The following is a 15,774-nucleotide window of genomic DNA, read 5'->3' on the forward strand; positions in this document are numbered from 1 at the left end:
TTTAGTTCATTCCTTCATTTGTTGTCCTAGGTTTGCTTTTTTTTTAAAATGTTCACTCTCTTGAAACAAAATGCTTCACTCCTCTCTTGCCAGTAGAGGGCCCCAAATGCCTTTGAGTTCATTTGCAAAAAAACTTTTTGTTTTTTTTTCCTTTTTGATGAAAATTGTATTAGTTATCATATTGTTGCCTTCTCAGGAAACAAGCTGACCCTTGAAACCAGACCATGTAAAGAAGGCATCGACATCAGACAAGAGCTGCTGAAATTCCACTCCATGTTTTATTCCTCCAACCTCATGGGGCTCTGCGTTTTAGGAAGAGGTAACTTACTGTTCAGATCATACTCGTGCAACAAAGATTGGAATAATTATTGTAAATTTCAGACTATTGAGCGCACATGAATTTTGCAAAATTTTGGAAAAAAAAGTGTACATATATAGGACGCCCTTGTACGCTGCCACCTCCAACGTCACACCAATTCATTGATTCAAGCTTTCGTGCATTGGCTCTATTTCCTTCTTTGTTGCCAGATCGATTGCCTTATGCGTGATTTCTCCACGAGGAGAGTGTGTGTGTGATGGGCAAAATGACAAAACTAGTGTATTCTTCAGTGGATAATCTTTCCCCACATCTGTCTCACGTTTGCGTGTACTGCTAGAGAGTGCCCTCCGGTGGCCATTAGCCAGTAAAAATCTATAAATTAGCTGCACCATTGTATAGGCCGCAGGGTTCAAAGCGTCAGAAAAAAGTAGCAGCTTATAGTCTGAAATGTACAGTATATTTCATAATAATTATAATCATAATAATTATAATAGGCCTGTGAGATTTATTTCAATTTAAACAAAATTGCAATTGCAAGATTACAATTACAAGTAACAACAAAATATTCTGTCTAAAACCTGACAAACCTGTAGTTCAGGGTCTACAAACTGAATTGCACAATTTTGTATCTAAAAAAATCCACAATCAACAATTTTAAGTAGAATAGTACGTTATGTTTTTGCTCTGATATTTTTCCCCAAGTCTTTCAGCCCCACTTTACCATTCACAAATTGAAATTGCGATTTTCTTGACAGTCATTTTTGTGTTCATAGTAGGATTCTGCACGGGCAAAGTTCACATTTTTATCCAAAAAAAACAAATGTAAGAATAGAATTATTAGAACACATTTGTACAGATCTAAACTACAGAGTTGACAGATAATATGCAGAATGATACGGGATAGTTTGTAGTTAGTGGATATAATTATGGTACTTAAGAAATTGTAGCGTTTGTGATTTGCTAATTACATTCATTTAAATTGTGATCTCCCTGTCCATTTTTCCTCAGAGTCTTTAGATGAGTTAACTGCGATGGTGGTGAATCTATTTGGAGAAGTTGAGAACAAGAATGTCCCAGTTCCCGAATTCCCTGAGCATCCGTTTCAGGAGGAGCACCTCAGGGTCAGCACCCAGTTATTTACTCTCATAAACCTTTGGTAGGTCAGAAATAACCTCCTTAAATATCAATTTTGATTTAAAATTTTCAGCAATTCTACAAAGTGGTGCCAATCAAAGACATCAGAAACCTGTATGTGACATTCCCGATCCCAGACCTACAGAAGTATTACAAGTCCAACCCAGGACATTACCTGGGTCACCTGATCGGACACGAGGGCCCGGGAAGTTTACTGTCAGAGCTCAAGTCTAAAGGTGAGGGACAAAAGTGTGAAAATGCTGACACAGCTACTGTATGTAGGTATAAAGAGTGAGCTGTTTGTGTGATGTATATCTCAGGATCTGATTGTGAAAATGATGGTAATATTTATCAGACCTGGAATTGAAAGCCAAGGCAAGTTTATGTATGAATTGTGCTATACATATAAAGTAATTCAGAGTGCTTTACAAAATAAGAAAGACATTAAAGAGGAAGAATGCAGAATAAAAACCTTCCAGTCATATGTACAGATAAACAGAACTGTTTTGAGCCTGGATTTAATTCAAAGTTCCTATTATGTATTTTTTGCATTCTTGTTGGAGCAGCACACTAAAAAGCAGAGTGAGTTACCATACTTACAGTGCAACCAGTATTCTGTTATTTACAGTTTTTAAAATCTTAATCATTTGGAATAACACTTAATGCTCATCAGGGCATTTGTAGAGGAAAACGTAGCGTTTTTACAAAACTGTCCCCGACAAAATCACCATAAATATTGTGTCATTAGTGGAATACTGGGACAAAGGCAATATATACCATGAGATTTTGAAATGGTAACATCGCTGGTATATAGCTTGTGTATTAACATAGACTTGAAAATATATCAAAAACCAAATGGGCAATGCAGAAAAAATATCTAAAAATATCAGCAAAAAATATTGGACAGATACCGTTATCTGGGGAAATCCTCTGATATTGTCTATAACTGATATGCCATCCCTACTTTTTGTCAATTATAAATCATCTGGTTCCAGGAGGTGTTCAACATAAAACCAATTAAGAGTAAAAATATTTGACATTACTGACTGTGTTCTGTGGTGTCTCCAGGCTGGGTGAACACACTTGTCGGGGGCCAGAAAGAAGGAGCCAGAGGTTTCATGTTTTTCATCATCAATGTTGACCTAACTGAGGAGGGGCTTTGTAAGTCCATGAAGGCAGAAATATTAAAATCTTAACATTATTTTTATCATTATTTTTTCTAATAAAGATGTGTCTTTGCAGTGCACGTAGAGGACATCATCTTCCACATGTTCCAGTACATTCAGAAGCTGAGGACGGAGGGACCACAGGAGTGGGTTTTTGAGGAGTGTAAGGTGAGACCAGAATTAAGTAAATTAGTTTTGACATTCTCCAAGATTTCTGCAATTATGGGGCCAAGAGAATATATAGTTTATAGTTAGAAATGTTCTACACTGCTTTTGTACTTTCAATACTTTGCAAAGTTTTTCATATATTGAGGATTGACATCTTGTGTTTAAATTTCTTACATTTATTTTTGTAATTTTTCAAACAAAAAAACTTCATGGAGACAAGGTTCTCCAAGATATATATTTTTGGAAATTAATTTGTAATGCCATACTGTGGAACATTCTAGGGAAAGGATTAACCATGACCCTCCCCTGAAAAGTAAGGTTGCTTTATCAGGAAACTCCTTACAATACCTGCAATATTTCATCATTTAACATTGAGAGAATCATTTTGCCATGTTTTATGCAGCCCTAATTTTAACTTTTTTTTTCTATAGGATCTGAACAAAGTTGCGTTCAGGTTCAAAGACAAAGAGCGTCCTCGGGGATACACGTCTAAAGTGGCCGGGCTGTTACACGTGAGTTTTTCCTGTTTTTAAAGGTGGTTTCCATGGCAGCACAGTGCAGTGGTTTACGTCTGAACATCGTCACTCCGCTGCCCTTTTGAAACCATTATTCAGGTCGTCTATTGTGTTTGGGGTTTAAAATAAGTGGAGGTATTTTTAGCCACACAAAAAATCTAAATTAAAGTCTTTTGTAAGGACAGTATAAAGCATATTTATCAGCATTTTCATTATGTGGCAACGAATCACACATTGTTAATTTTTAATTAGTGAAGTTAATTGATTGCTGGACTCAAAGAAACCTGCTTATAATCATAGTTGGCTAATTTAGCCTTTAATTGCAGTATGTGTGTTGTGTATGTGAGCCTTCTGGGGCTAATAATTTTATTTAGATTCTAATATATATATATTTATGAGATGACAGCAGAAAGGAGAAGTTGGTGAGTCAGATGAAGATTTGGTAATTTTTGGTATTTATATATAAAAAGTCAGATTAAACTCATGATTCACAAGTTTAATCTGTCTTTATATAAATACATTGTTTTCTAGTACTATTTCTGCATGAATAGTTGAACTCCCGTGCAGGGGTAGTCTTGCTTTTCATGGGTGCCCTGTTCAAATACAGAAAAAATACAAATAAAAAACAAACAAGATGCATAGCGACGCGTAATCATTTTGAGAGCTTTTGCCACACCCCTTTTCGAGTTGACTAATTGATCAGCAGGACAGGTCTTTAGTTGACTACAGCCCTAGAACCTTCTAAAAAAATTGTTACTTTAGGTTGAATGAATAAAGGCATTCATTATTTCTTTGTGTAAAAAGTTTGAAATGTATAGACTTTTTTTTCAATGTTTTACACTGTAAATGGCTTTGCAATTAATAGAATTTTAGAGATGGAGATTCAACCATTTCTAATTGTCAATGATTACGTTGGGTCTTTTTAAAGGAGTGGTCTGCAGCAAATCCTTTGGCAGTAAAAGGATGTAGTTTTGATTTAAAGTCTGTATTGTTTAAGTTTGGGACTTTATATTCTGGCAGTGTTAATGTGTCCTCTAATTCTTGTAACCTTTGTGTTTCTTTTCCCTCAGTACTACCCTCTTGAAGAAGTCCTGGCTGCTGAGTATCTTTTGGAGGATTTCAGACCAGACTTGATTGAGATGGTTTTGGACAAACTCAGACCAGAGCACGTCAGGTCAGTGATACAAACCCAATACAAGAGGACAGTACTCAATCCAGTGTTTTGCTAACAGTCTACATGTTTTTAATTTATTTTTTAATGGTATCGTCTACTCACTTTTCCTAATCAATTTGCTGAATTTCTGCTTTAAAAATGCTACGATTTAAGCCCAGGTCAATTGTGTAATGGTCTCTTGAAATAATATTTGAGAAACAGTATAATGATTGTTAAAACTAGTTATAATGTAATTAAGTGTATATAAATATTATTTACTTTAAAATGATGACCTGATGACCCTGCTCTTAAAAGAACAATTTATTCAGAATTTTGGTGTAATTCCTTCCTGATTTGAAGGATTTCATTTAGACCTTTCCTATTTAAAAACGGAGAGAGAGAGATAACAGTGAAGGGCCGTTTCCATAGCTTCTAACCCATGAATATTTTCCTCTGCCTAGGATACAAATACAAGAGATACAGAATGAAACATTTGGGAAAACATGACACCTCCATCCCTCAAACTCTTCACATAAATGTTTTAGCACATTGTTAATATTGATAGCTCTAAAATGAATTAAAATTTTTCGTTTTTCCAAACCCCTAATGCATAAATGATATTGTAGATTGTACAAGCAGTGCCGGGAGCAGTCTTCTCTGTGGGATTAGATTGCGTTGCTTTATGCTATGATCAAAGTGCGTCTCGTCTTTTGATTTTCGGGTGTTTTCAGGGCTGGTCTCTGGAGCGGTACAATTTTTGTAGTTTTTATTTTCTCCCAGCTTCAAAGGGAGGCCTGGTTTTGTATTCAGAAAGATTGTCGAGCTGTGAAATGAGGTTTTAACTTTTCTTTCAATATTATGGCTGTTAACAGTATTTATTTATTTTTTTAGCAAATCTTTTGTGTTCGAAGTGTCATTTTTAAAGGTGCACTATGTAACGTCTAGCTGCAGCCACTATGTCATGCCTGCTGCTAAATACGTACAAAACCATGTGTTATTTATTTTAGTTACATGGTTTAATTGATTGGGGTTTGGGTTAGGATTCAAAAATCACATTTAAAAAAATATAAAATCAACTGAAATTATCTTTGATTATAATTATATTCTTCACATCTAGCAATTTGAAATATAAGGACTTCATTGATTGTTTATGATGTTGATATCAGCGTTCAGGAGCAATGTTGCAGAAACATTTCTCATATTCTCTTTTAAAGATCACACTGATGGATTGGTATGTGATAATTATTAATATATCCCTAGCTTAGTCTTTGTTTTTTTTTCCTCTCGTTTTCTAGAGTGGCGGTGGTGTCAAAGTCGTTCGAGGGTCAGACGGATAAAACAGAAGAGTGGTATGGCACGCAATACAAACAAGAAGCTATTTCAGATGAGACCATCATGGTGAGAGAAAAACACCAAACCCATAGTCACAATAGATGAATAGCAAAGATAGTTTACAGATTGCTCAAATTGATAATCATTTTTGTTGAGAAAATGTGTTTTAGGAGATCTGAAACTATAGAGTCAAATTCTGTCTTTTTAGACTATAAGGGTGTTTCTGTACTTAGAACATTGACTACGTCTTCTTGTATGCATTTTTAAAATTTGTTATTTTTTTTTTGTAGCTCTCTGGAAAGAAACATTTATTTTAATACATTTACGTATGTTTTGGGAAGCTAGTTGAAAAGTATAGGAGTAAGTTTACTCTACTATAGCACTAATGTACATTGTACAAAGTGTAGAACTTAATTTCAAGTGATGCTGTGAATCAAGGAACTGATTATTGTCAATGCCATATCTGACTCCATTTTGTGTCTGTGTTTCAGAAATGGGCAAATGCAGACCTGAACGGAAAGTTTAAACTGCCCATGCGAAATGAGTTCATCCCGACAAACTTTGAGATCTACCCTCTGGAGAAGGACGCACCCTCCGTCCCCAATCTAATCAAGGCAAGTGTGTTTACAGTGTCACAGCAACAATGCCACCTGCTATTGGAGGTTTTCTCCCAGAGTTTCAGGAGCAGAAGTCCCATTAACCAGGTAAAAAAAAAAAAAAAAAGCATAAATATTTCATTGTTTAGTGACATAGTGTACGCGAGATATACAGTGTTATCTTTATTTTAGCTGTCAGAAAGTATTTGCAGCTCCCAATGTTTTCTTTTCCGTGGAAAAGGGGTCCAAATGGTTCTTTGGGTGTTAAAGGTTGCCAACTCCTGGACTAGACCATGGAACTTGCTAAAAACAGCATTTTAACAATATTCATTTTAACTGCCACCCCTTTTGTATTGAATAGTATTGGTGTTTATTGTTATGTCATCTGAAAACCAGCAATATTAGGATGAACAACAATGATGTACTAAAGTAAGAGACAGAATTATTGTATTTGGCAATTTTACAAAATCAACTCAACTTAAGGTTGGCTTAGCTTACAACCACAGTGGTGTGGAGTGAATGAATAATGCAAAGTAAAGTGCTTTGAGTGTCTTGAAATTTGCTATATAAATCCAGTGCATTATTATGAATGCATATGATCTACATTCTCAATCCAATTTTATGGAATTTTACTGCTGCTATCTTAAATACAAAAATTGTGCAAAATCTAAATAGATCTGAATTAATTTTGTGATGTTGCCCATCTCTTTTGTACTGCATATTCAACTGTATGTACTGTTTGTTTTCCTCCAGGACACGGCGATGAGCAAAGTCTGGTTCAAACAAGACGACAAGTTTTTCCTGCCAAAGGCCTGTCTCAATTTTGAGTTCTTCAGGTATGTGGTAATGGTGTTTTGGTTCTAAAGATGATTATCCGAAATCAGAAAGCAGAATGAGCCTCACTTTTGGATTTACAGTTTCAATACTGAAATCTGTTTTAATACAGTTTCAATAAAATCTCTGATCTGAATCGCCACTACTTAAACCCCAGCACCTGCAGCCAATCATGAATCAGGGCTAGTGCAGCTTCTGAGAGAATTCTCAATGGCTTGTCGATATACTGAGAATGAGTAAAACTTGTATGTGTCCTCTGTTTGCAGGTTTAGGCACTGGGAATCCAGTTTCAGTGGAGATTGTTATGCTTGCTACATATCATTTCTTTAAAATATCTGATACTGATTTGCTCCTTCCCAACATAGGCAAAGATATGTTGAAGTCTTACCATGTTATGTGTATAATTGTTGCACTGAACCAGTGCTCTCTCTGCAGCCCCTTTGCGTATGTGGATCCATTGCATTGTAACATGGCTTATTTATACCTGGAGCTCCTCAAGGACTCCCTCAACGAGTATGCATATGCAGCCGAGCTAGCCGGCCTCAACTATGACCTCCAAAATACCGTCTATGGGATGTATGTAAGTATCACCACTGGTCCTCTGTCCACTGCATCCCAGAGCCCAGTATCCCCTTTACTCTCTCCATAAGACTGAGCCACAGGACTGAAACAGGTTTGAGTGGCTTATTTACTTAAAAGGCATATGTTTGTCTTTATTGTATGTTCAGTGTAGAAATTTGGAGTCCTAAGTTAATAGAAAGATGTCATTACAGTATTGAATATACCTTTTAATATAATAGATTTAACCTCTAACTTGGCCTGGTGGTGTCATCCGCTTGTGTCAGTGATAATATAAAAGTTTAATGGCATAATGTGGAACATTCCATGTAATGTAATATAATCTCTATGGAGACTGGACGCTGGTGACAGACACTGCTCCAAAAAAGTTGTAACATGCAAGACGTGTATATATTGACCACTGGATTATTCAAGATTTTCTTCAACAGTAAGGGTGTCCAATAATGATAATTATGGGTTTGTTAAATTAAGTTGGTTAAAAAATAATTTCAAATTGCACCGTTTTGTTTCAGTCTTGGCTCTCTCTTGTATTTTTTCCATTTTTCATTTGTCCCTCTATCTCCTCTTCCTCAACATTTTGATGTAATAGTACCTAGACATAATAGCCCATCCTTTCTTGCAATTATTAATTTAAAATTACCTCTCCTTTCTCTTAAATTTGACTAATTAGACCTTTAAAACAGGAAACTCTATGTAAGAGATGGCATCGCTAACATATTGCGATACTGCTGGTCCCAAGGCTGCATATACATACTCTTTTAATGTTCGAACCATCAACTTTTTTAAGTTTTCATCATTATTTTGTCCGTGTTTTGTGTTTTGTTTCCTCCATCAGTCGCTACCTTTACGCAGACCCCCTTCACTGCAACATGACGTACTTGTTGCTCAGATTACTGAAGGATGATTTAAAAGAGTATACTTATGCAGCCCGGCTGGCAGGGCTGTACTATGGAGTAGCCTCAGGGATGAATGCCATTCTCGTAAGTAAAAATCATAACAAAGATGAGAGGAGAAAGGGAAGAGTGGATTTGCTTCTAACATTTCTAACTTTTGAATTTCTGCTTTTTGCTGTGATTTTGATGTTGCTTACATTGCATTAACAATCAAGCAATACTTGAATTATAACTAATAAATTGATTCCAATACCACGATAATAATCAACAGAATGATTTTCAAGATTAAATCATAGTACTTTCTTTTATATTACCATGCAGTCTTATATCTGTAATTCCTCACTCATCCAGGTAGCTTTCGTGCTGGTCCATGAGTGTATACTAGTCTATGTGGTTTTATACTTCTGATACTGCTCAAGATCGTTAATTTCTCTCCTGTGAATGTGACTTTCCGATACCTGCTCAAATGAGTGTCTAGTTCAGGGGTGGGCAAACTCTTTGACACACGGGCCACAATGAGTTTGAAAATTTGACAGAGGGGCCGGGCATATATATATATATATATATATATATATATATATATATATATATATATATATATATACACATATACATATATACATACACGCACACACTCATTACATTATATTAGAGATTTGGCTATATCTTCATCAATTAATTCCATACAGTGAGTCAGTTCTGCGTAACTCGTTTTTTCGAACTTGCCTTGGCTGTCCAAGCACAAGATACCTGCGGTCTCTACCATGCATTCTTTTAAAAACTCACCTTCGGAGAAAGGCTTGCTAGTTTTTGCCTATTTGAATGCCAGCAAAACACTTGCCTTGGTATTTGACTTTTGAATCGCTGTTTGCCGGTGAAAAAACTGTTCCTGAGTCTGTAAATTGGCTGCCAACCTCTGAGCCAGAGCCACCCGTTCCTGCGTTGACTGCTTGCTAGCGTAGTTGGCATACTTCATAGCAAAGTGACGGCTGATATTGTACTCTTTGAAAACCGCAACAGTTTCTTGGCATATTAGGCATACAGCCTTTGATTGGACTTCAGTGAAAAAATATTTTGTTGTCCACTCTGTATCAAACAATCGGCGCTCTCTATCAACTTTTCCTTTCTTTGATGAGCTCATTTTTGCAGAAGGGCTGATAAGAGAATAATTCACGCGAACAAGGTTGTTGTAGCTGACGTGCGCCATATTTTGGCGAAACGTTGGCACTGCAGGGGAAATGTAAATTGAACAAGGTTTACCCTTACCTATTTTAATATAATTTGGTCACGTTCAGCGGGCCGGATTAACAAGCCCAAAGGGCCGTGTGTGGCCCCCGGGCCATAGATTGTCCATGTCTACTTTCAATACTAGTTTTAGTTTCGTTTAGGATCTGATTTTCGATACTTTCGATACAACTTTACCCAGATTACTGTTGTTTAGGTTAACAAAGTACCTTTGTGACAAAACATGACAAACAGCTCCATCTAGTTTATAATGTTCTGTAATGCTATGTGAACTGGGAGCGATAAAGAATAATGAGAATACACTGCTTCTGTAACAGTTCACTAGTGTCTTTCATTTGTCACTGAGTCTAGAAATGCCTCTTAAATTCAAGTCACAACATTGATTCTTCACTCCTGGATACACACAGTCGCAGTAATGATCCTGTTTATAATAGATTACAGCCAGAGCTTCTCAGGCTGCAGGTTTTTCAAGGTTAATGATGTTTTTGGGAATTCGTCTGAACAGGTGTCAGTGAAAATGAGAGGGAGAGGGGGAGGAGGCTCTGCACCAGAGCTGAATCAGGAAATGGTCAAAGTTTAGGTGACACAGCAAAGTATAGTTTTTTTGTTTTCAAAGAAAGTTTAGAACTGTTCAGCAACTTTTGATTGGAAGACCAAGAATGCACTGATAAAGAGATAAGAGGTATTTAATCCAATCCAGAGAAGAGGTTGCCTTGCTAACAAAACAGATTAATATGCGCAGTACTCCAATGTGTAGAACTCATTTCAGTCTGGAATGCCTCTTGCTGAAAGTGATCGGGAAAAGGAAGAATATCTTGACATATATTTGATGCTGATTTGAAGCGCCCCAACAGCGGAACAAGCTGAGTAATCTTTAATTTAGTTTAGATTTTGTTAAATCCAGTTGTGAAAAAGCAAGAAACACAAAGCGCTTCCCTCTGCATGGTCTATATTTCCAGTAAAACAGTATGTCCGTCCACGTTAACATTTTGGCACTTCACCTTTTGCTGCGCCCAAACCACAATACTGCCCTGTGATTGGTCTGAACCACTTATGGCCTGGGTAACTGCTACAGCAGCACCCGGGCCAGCTGGATTCTCAGTAGTTTGTGAAATGACGAATCATGAGAATTGAATTCATATTGCTGACCATGTAAGAGAATATGTGCTTGGGCTGGGCAATATGGCGATATGACTGTGGTGATGGTTACCAGCAGCAAGCTTTCTAACACTTGAATCTATTTTTCTCTAGACAAATTGAATAGGAATTTTAGATGTGCGCAGGACCGTTGACCTCAATACAAATTCAAGTCATTGCTGATGCATGTGAACCAAATATTATTTAGACAGTAAATTCATCACTCATGTTTTTCTTCTTGTCCCTAATGCCCCCTCACTCTCTCTCCTCCTCTCACTTTCTCTCTCTCTTTGTGGCTCTCTGTCCCTCTCCATCTCTCTCTGTCTGTCTCTGCCTCTTTATCCCTCACACTTTCTCTGCAGCTGTCAGTAAAAGGTTACAATGACAAACAGCACATCCTCCTGAAGAAGATTATTGAGAAAATGGCCACATTCGAGATTGACGAGAGACGTTTTGACATCATCAAAGAAGCGGTGAGCCCTGACTTTTGACCTCTCTGTCCTCAAAAAGTTTTATGTTTAGGGATATGAGGACAGCTACCAAGTTAGGAAATTCTTGACACACATGCTTTCTATTTATTTGTAAATAATGAACCGAAGATTTATCTGTTGGGTAGCATTTTTAGACATTGAACAAGTAATCACAATATGGGGGAAATAAATGATTGTGTTGTTGTTTGAACTCTAGCAAACCGTTCCAGATTTTGATTCATGAGTAACAAACATGGTTCATTTGGAACTGTTTGCCCTGAACACATTGTCCTTTCTCTCACACTGATGTTGCAACTTGACAGAGATACGAGTGTCTGTCATTGTCCCAGGCAGTTGTTTCTACAAGGTTCTCAGCTAACTACATGCCTAATTGAGGTGTTACTTTTGATTGTTACTTTACTCTTCTCATCAAATGTGTATTCAAGTGGTAGAAGGAATTAAGGAAAAAATATTTATAGACTGAACCTTATAATTCCAACTAGACCTAAAAAGCCTTTTTAACTCTTCTTGGCTGTCTCTTTGCAGAGCATATGCTTTTTAAAACTCTCTACCTTGTTTTTTTGTCCTGCAGTACATGAGGTCTCTGAATAACTTCCGGGCAGAGCAGCCTCATCAGCACGCCATGTACTACCTTCGTCTGCTCATGACCGAGGTGGCCTGGACCAAAGACGAACTCAGAGACGCCCTTGACGGTCTGTAATTGTTTATGAAATGGAGCTTACAGAAGGGGTCAGAGTCTAGTTGGTAGTTATAATTTGTGATGATTAAATGTTGAACTTGAACATAAGCACCAGAACGGCTGTTAAATTGTCTGAATTAAATGCTTAATAATTTTGATCATGTGACGCATTTGTGGACCTTGTGAAGAAAAGTTAGAGCTGTGGTAAAAATTAATGGGGATCCAAAATAAGGAATAATTTAAGAAGAGCAAGAGAGTTTTAAACTGATGGCCTGATTCACGAGGGTTGGGAAAAGGTTGGGAACTACTTTGCTTGGGTGTATTGGGCTGTAGGTCTTTTGTTGTTTAGTCAATTAGTCGGATGACGTTTCTCAGTCGACAAAAATGTGCATTTATCGATTTAAAAAAATAATAATTTCATTTTATTTAGATGATAAGGATTTATATGGGACAACAGCAGAGAGTTAGTGAGTTAGATGAAGATTTTTGGTATTTATATGGAAAAAAGTCAGATTAAACCATGATGTCTTTATGCTAAAAAGTGCTAGGAAACGATGTGTTCATATAAATAGTGTTTTTGCACAAACTCCCATACAGGTGTAGTCCTGTGAGTGCAGTTTGGGTCAGATACAGAGATATGTAATGGCTTTGAAGGCTTTTGTCACGTCCCCTTTTTAGTCGAATAATTGATCAGCAGGACTTTCATAGGTCTTTAGTCAACCAAGAATTTGGTTAGTAAACTACAGCCCTAGTATATATGTATTGATGGAGATAACAAATATCCATGAGGACTGCAACTTTAATTGCAATAAACTCAAATAGCAGTTCATTATTCAAAGATGTTCTGAAATACATGGGATTCTTGTATTATTTTAGCGGTTTATATTTTACTCAAATATTAATACTTGGGAATGTAAATATTTGACTATTTCCCATTGTTCAATCCTGTGTACATTGTGTTATAATTGCTTTTGTATTTCTCTTCCAGATGTAACTCTTCCTCGACTGAAAGCGTTCATTCCTCAGCTCCTCTCTCGGCTACACATCGAAGCACTCATACATGGAAACATCTTAAAGGAGGTTAGCTTATTTAACACAAAATTCTTTGGTTTAACTCTGAAATCATATGAAAATTATATTGGCAATGACAGTCCACTTCAGACTCTTCATTCTGAGATAATGCATCTTAAACAGAGTAAATCCCCTGTGGTATCAGTGAATCAATGATTGCAACTTTTTCCCCCAAATAAATAAGATGTGAAAAGAAGCTCAATTGTCACCTATGATTTACAAATAAAATCAAATGTATCACCTCAGATTAACAACAGTTTAGTGTTTGACTCATTGATTCTGTAGAAATCTGCAATTTTTCTCCTTTATTTTTCCTATACAGATTGGCTAATCCACCTTTCAGTCACGCCCTTTTGAAAATGAGGAGATTCACCACTCTAATTCATTTTAAACGTTTTGCAGTGGTCCAAAGTTAGTGCTCATTTAACATTCCTAGCATCCTAATAAATCACCGCAATGAGTTTATAAGCACTCTTCTGCCAGACTAGAGTTTTGTTGTCACACTAAAGCTAACAGCGCACTTTCAGATTTCCTGCATTGAATTGTAAAGCATTTTATTGGCTGACATAGAACATATTGGCCTCTGAAAGTTAGACCCCAAGTGCTGCTTATACACTTATACACAAATACATGGAACAGTTTCTTTAATCCTGACATCCCTCATCCCTGACGATATACCTATATTTATCGCTGGAAGCATTGCCTTGTTTTTGTCTCCTGCCCCCTCTGACTCTCTGTCTCCCCCTACAGTCTGCTCTGGGAATGATGCAGATGGTGGAGGACACTCTGATCGAACACGCTCACACCAAACCTCTGCTCCCGAGTCAGCTCATCCGCTACAGGGAGGTGCAGGTCCCAGATGGTAAGAGCTACATGTTTATATTTAGACAGTAAACCCATCGTGACTGTATTGAAACATATTTTTTTCCTAACATAACAATACAAACAAACATGTAGCCTGAACATTATTGATTTACAATTAAATACAGCACTTCTCTTTTTTGGCTACTGCTAGTCTGCAGTTATTATTATTTATTTTTTTTATTTATTTATTTTTTTCATTTTGTTCATGGTTAAATAAAAGTTGCAAAAGGTTTTATCTATTGGAAAAGATTGCATTACCAAGTCAACAACTGTACATTGATACCAATTAACCAGAAGAAACTCTTTGGAAGACAAAATACAATGCATTTTATAATTTTCAATAATACTATTTATTTTTGTTTTAGCTACATCAGTATACCCTTTTTTGCACAGGTGAGGACAATAAGAAAAAAAAATTAGATTACTCACATCAACTGTTTACAGGACATTTCAGTAATCTGATAACTCCCAATGTCAGATAATGAGCAGATTTTTGATATGCATGTAAACATGGCTAGTGTCTGGGTGAAAAGCAAAACATAATTGAATTCAATAACACCGCCCCATGGTACATAAGCATTGAGATGACAGTAATCATGATGAAGATTGTTGCTTTCTTTAACTCTCTGTGCTGTGTTGTGTCTTCCAGGTGGGTGGTACGTGTATCAGCAGAGGAACGAGGTGCATAATAACTGTGGCATAGAGATCTACTATCAGACAGACGTGCAGACCACCCACGATAACATGCTGCTGGAGCTCTTCTGTCAGATCATCTCTGAGCCCTGCTTCAACACACTGAGAACCAAAGAGCAACTCGGTAAATACAAGTAAAATGCAAACAAATGTCTATAAAGAATAGAGTAGAATTGGCAGCAGTTTTAAAATAGTTGTTAAATGAAGAATTGGCTAGAATTATTATACTACTATTTTACTTACTTACTAATTTCTATTTTTTACTGCAAATTTATAGCAGTTATAGTGGCTAATCTGCAACCAGGGACCACATTTGGAAATCTGGGTGCAAAACCAAAGAGCCAATCAAGTGAAAGGTGGTTGAAGATACACGCCCACTGCTGCTCGCCGCTGGTTTAAAGGGGCAGGTGCTTAGCAACGAGGCTGTCAATCAACCTGTTGCTAACACTAGCAGGAGCAACCTCGGGGAAAGCAGACACCAGATTGGACTCTTAATATTATTATGATGATGTTCATATCTTGGTTTAGGGACAAAATAGTGAAACAAAAACAAGTTTGTGTATAGCAGGTTAATACGAAAATTTTAAGGACAAAATGACAAGACTCACAGCAGTGCTTACAGAGATTTTATTTTTCAATAAAAGGTCAATAGAAACCAGAGCTCAAAGGATCCACTTCGTGCCCACGCTCACTTCCTATTTGAAATGTGGCAGCTAGCGCGTTAGCTATGTCCATTCAATGACTCACTATAATGACCACCAACTGTGGTTCTCTGCTTCAAAGATAAAATGTGTTTGGAGATCATGGTTTAAACTATCACAAAATGGTGATCCTTGTGTGTACAGTGTCCCAGCATTCTGGATAGAATTTTGTCTACTGATGGCCCACCTTTTTTTTTCTTCAAT

The 15,774-nt window shown here is 36.8% G+C and overlaps 1 protein-coding gene across 2 annotated transcripts in view; it reads left to right on the plus strand.

Moving 5' to 3' along the window:
• ide (insulin-degrading enzyme) overlaps nucleotides 1-15,774 on the plus strand; it is a 30,766-nt gene that overhangs the window by 10,695 nt on the left and 4,297 nt on the right. Inside the window, exons 5-20 of one of the 2 annotated variants that reach the window (XM_033979273.2) lie at nucleotides 197-319; nucleotides 1,328-1,440; nucleotides 1,527-1,689; nucleotides 2,522-2,614; nucleotides 2,696-2,787; nucleotides 3,219-3,299; nucleotides 4,373-4,476; nucleotides 5,751-5,853; nucleotides 6,279-6,401; nucleotides 7,137-7,219; nucleotides 7,653-7,797; nucleotides 11,434-11,544; nucleotides 12,134-12,254; nucleotides 13,230-13,321; nucleotides 14,063-14,174; nucleotides 14,826-14,993. In XM_033979273.2, the coding sequence (XP_033835164.1) occupies nucleotides 197-319; nucleotides 1,328-1,440; nucleotides 1,527-1,689; nucleotides 2,522-2,614; nucleotides 2,696-2,787; nucleotides 3,219-3,299; nucleotides 4,373-4,476; nucleotides 5,751-5,853; nucleotides 6,279-6,401; nucleotides 7,137-7,219; nucleotides 7,653-7,797; nucleotides 11,434-11,544; nucleotides 12,134-12,254; nucleotides 13,230-13,321; nucleotides 14,063-14,174; nucleotides 14,826-14,993 (1,827 nt within the window). Of the gene's footprint in view, nucleotides 1-196; nucleotides 320-1,327; nucleotides 1,441-1,526; nucleotides 1,690-2,521; nucleotides 2,615-2,695; nucleotides 2,788-3,218; nucleotides 3,300-4,372; nucleotides 4,477-5,750; nucleotides 5,854-6,278; nucleotides 6,402-7,136; nucleotides 7,220-7,652; nucleotides 7,798-8,631; nucleotides 8,777-11,433; nucleotides 11,545-12,133; nucleotides 12,255-13,229; nucleotides 13,322-14,062; nucleotides 14,175-14,825; nucleotides 14,994-15,774 lie in introns of both variants that reach the window. The other variant, XM_033979275.2, reaches the window with a different exon arrangement.

This window comes from Periophthalmus magnuspinnatus, chromosome 15 (assembly GCF_009829125.3).
Source record: "Periophthalmus magnuspinnatus isolate fPerMag1 chromosome 15, fPerMag1.2.pri, whole genome shotgun sequence".
Lineage (NCBI taxonomy): Eukaryota > Metazoa > Chordata > Actinopteri > Gobiiformes > Gobiidae > Periophthalmus > Periophthalmus magnuspinnatus.